The 2,730-nt window shown below is 31.1% G+C and overlaps 1 protein-coding gene across 1 annotated transcript in view; it reads right to left on the bottom strand.

Moving 5' to 3' along the window:
- Positions 1-2,730, bottom strand: part of LOC106466370 (coatomer subunit beta-like) — a 48,710-nt gene that overhangs the window by 13,217 nt on the left and 32,763 nt on the right. Inside the window, exons 12-13 of the mRNA XM_013926653.2 lie at positions 2,274-2,433; positions 791-921 (exon numbers count right to left, since the gene is read on the bottom strand). Coding sequence (XP_013782107.1) covers positions 791-921; positions 2,274-2,433 — 291 coding nt within the window. The remainder of the gene's footprint in view (positions 1-790; positions 922-2,273; positions 2,434-2,730) is intronic.

The following is a 2,730-nucleotide window of genomic DNA, read 5'->3' as shown; positions in this document are numbered from 1 at the left end:
TGTTTGGTGTGATGGGGATTCAAACCCGCGACCCTCAGATTGCGAGTCGAGTGCCTTAACCACCCGGCCATGCCGGGCCCATTAAATTTGTTCCAACACCTCAATCACAGCTCTGATTGCTTGACAACATTGACATAAAAACACAAACCCACTAGTCAAAATACAGCTCTGGTTCCTCATTTCTTTTGCCTTTCTTTAATTTTTTTCACTCTCACTTCCCTTCTCAATTTTTGCCCTTTCCCCTTTTTCTCCATTTTCATGACCCAAAATTCTTCCAAAACCTTCAAAATCAAAGTTATTTCATACCTTTTGGATACTTATTTAGAAAAATATTTACCCCTGAAACTCCAAAGAATGTTTTAGTCACTCTAACATCAATTACACAAACAAATAGCAGTTCCTTTAACAAGTGTTCATTTGTGTGTCAAGAAGGACAGTACATCCTTCCAACTAAAGCAATATTAGAAGAGGGAAAAGAAACTGATAGAAATTAAGGAGGTAGATGAAAAATGCAAATAGATTATCAGTAGTTTTATTTTATTTTCCTCAGCTATCTGTACCACAGTTATAAAGAGGGTTGTTGGGGACAGGGGTGAAATTCTTTTGCAATATCAGAAATATATAAAAACATTTTACATTTGTATTTAATATTTTCAAAATTTATCATATGAGTGTGATGTATTCAAACTGAGTATGGAAATTCTGTTCTAGAATTATCTCTAGATTCAGGTTTTAATCTTAAAACATATGTTTAGTTTGGTAAAGTTATTTATGAATAATTAATACTTACATTTTGTTTTTTGGGATCATTCACTAATGACAAATAACGAAAAGCTAGTTTTGTCAGGCTGGAAGCCATCGAAGCCCCAATGAAGAAATCTCCATCCATTAAATAAGACCTTAATGGTGGTTTTTGTTCAGCTGAAAATTTAAAACTTTCTTAATTCAAAATAATTGGTGAGTTTTTTAAAGCAAGCTGAAAACTGCACAGATTATTATATTAACATAACTTCTAATTAATTACCAACATCATAATAGATTTAATATCAAGATAAAATGTACAGGTTTTCAGCAAAACTCTTATAAACATAATCTTAGATAATTTCAAGTATCATTAAATACAGTAGTACTTAATAGTAGGGATCATTATGACACAAAATGGCACCTGCAAAAATCACCCAATTAAGAAAAAATTCAAAAACCTTATATATTATATTATTATAAATAGCTTCTTTCAAAATCCACTGTAAATCTCAGTTGTCACCTTAAAGTCCTAACAGATATCGTCTGTGGTAATAGCTCCCTAATGCATTGGAGATATCCCATCTACCAGTCAAAATCCAAATGCCAATGTTAAACTAGCCAGTAATCATGGAAAATCAATTAAGGGTATAGAGCTGAGTGCTTACACCCACATCTCAACTTCCACTGACTAAAACTTTCTATATCACTGCAGCTAGTTAGGTTACACACACGTCTTATCTTCATAAAATTTAAAAAAATGTTTATTATACTTGTTTATTACCAATTTTACTATACTTACCGTATTTAGTAAAATTAGCAATTTTACAAAATATTTTTTTCTGTTGCAATATAAGAGAAAACTTAGTTGGTAACAAAATCAGTGTAATAATGGTTTGACTGATTTGCATAACAAAGAACTGATGGAGGTGATTAAAAATATTTCATAACTGTGGTTTCTGCCTTGCCATACCTTTCATTTTTATTTTTTTTTAATGAGGATTAATTACTAAATTAGTACATGGAGTTAAGACAAACTTAAATTTTCTAAGATTTCCAAAATTTGTGAGATATTACAGGGATTACAGTTAGTTCAGAATACCACTAACAGCAAGGGTTCCCAATTGATGAATCCATGTATTCTACGTACCAAATGTATACCAAATTAGCTATATTCGGTACTGGGTTCATTTTTTAATTTCTTATCTATATAGGTAGCTTGCTTTGATCAGATGTTAATGGTAATATCTAGAATGCTATAATTTCTGGTCATCCTTTGTTTTGAGAAGAGTATAATTCAACAGTCATCTTTAATGAAAGTTTACTTAAATACAGATAAATAAATAAATATATATATATATATATATATATATATAAAATCCTACATCTAACAGCTGGATTGTTTCCAACTCTTTTTACCTTTTAGAGATTATTTTAGACTTACAGGAATTATTTTTCTAAAGGATAATTACAAACACAGCCTAACATATTCATCAGTGCTTATGTCGCTCAAATGGATTAAGCAGACACACCTTTCTTAGAACTTGTAGTAGTGCTAAAGATACTTTGTGTAGCATAAGTCCCATCTGCTGTAACAAGCTGTTTTACAGGAGCTGTCATGGCTAGATCTGCATCTTTATCACCATTCTCTTCACCAGCCGCTTTTTTCATTTCATCATCTACAATTGGGATCTGAAAGAATGTGCTAACTTAATTCTTAATTTATATATATATATACACCTAAACCCACACAGACTTACGGAATTTCAAAAAGCAGTAATCTATTAATATTATTACTTATAAAGAGGAGAACTTTATAAAATGCAAAAGTTTGTGTACTAATTCAATTTTTCCACATACTTCCCCAAGTGATTGTCGAAGTTCTGTCATACTACGTAACGGCGTACTTACGTAAAGTTAAGTTTTCCGTTAGGTTAGGTTAAGTTTAACCGTAAAGGTTTACTTTACCTTACCTTAAACGGTAAAATT

Source organism: Limulus polyphemus, unplaced genomic scaffold (assembly GCF_000517525.1).
Source record: "Limulus polyphemus unplaced genomic scaffold, Limulus_polyphemus-2.1.2 Scaffold73, whole genome shotgun sequence".
Taxonomy (NCBI): Eukaryota; Metazoa; Arthropoda; class Merostomata; order Xiphosura; family Limulidae; genus Limulus; species Limulus polyphemus.
Note: the sequence above shows the minus strand (reverse complement) of the source record. Positions and strands in the feature narration are given on the sequence as shown.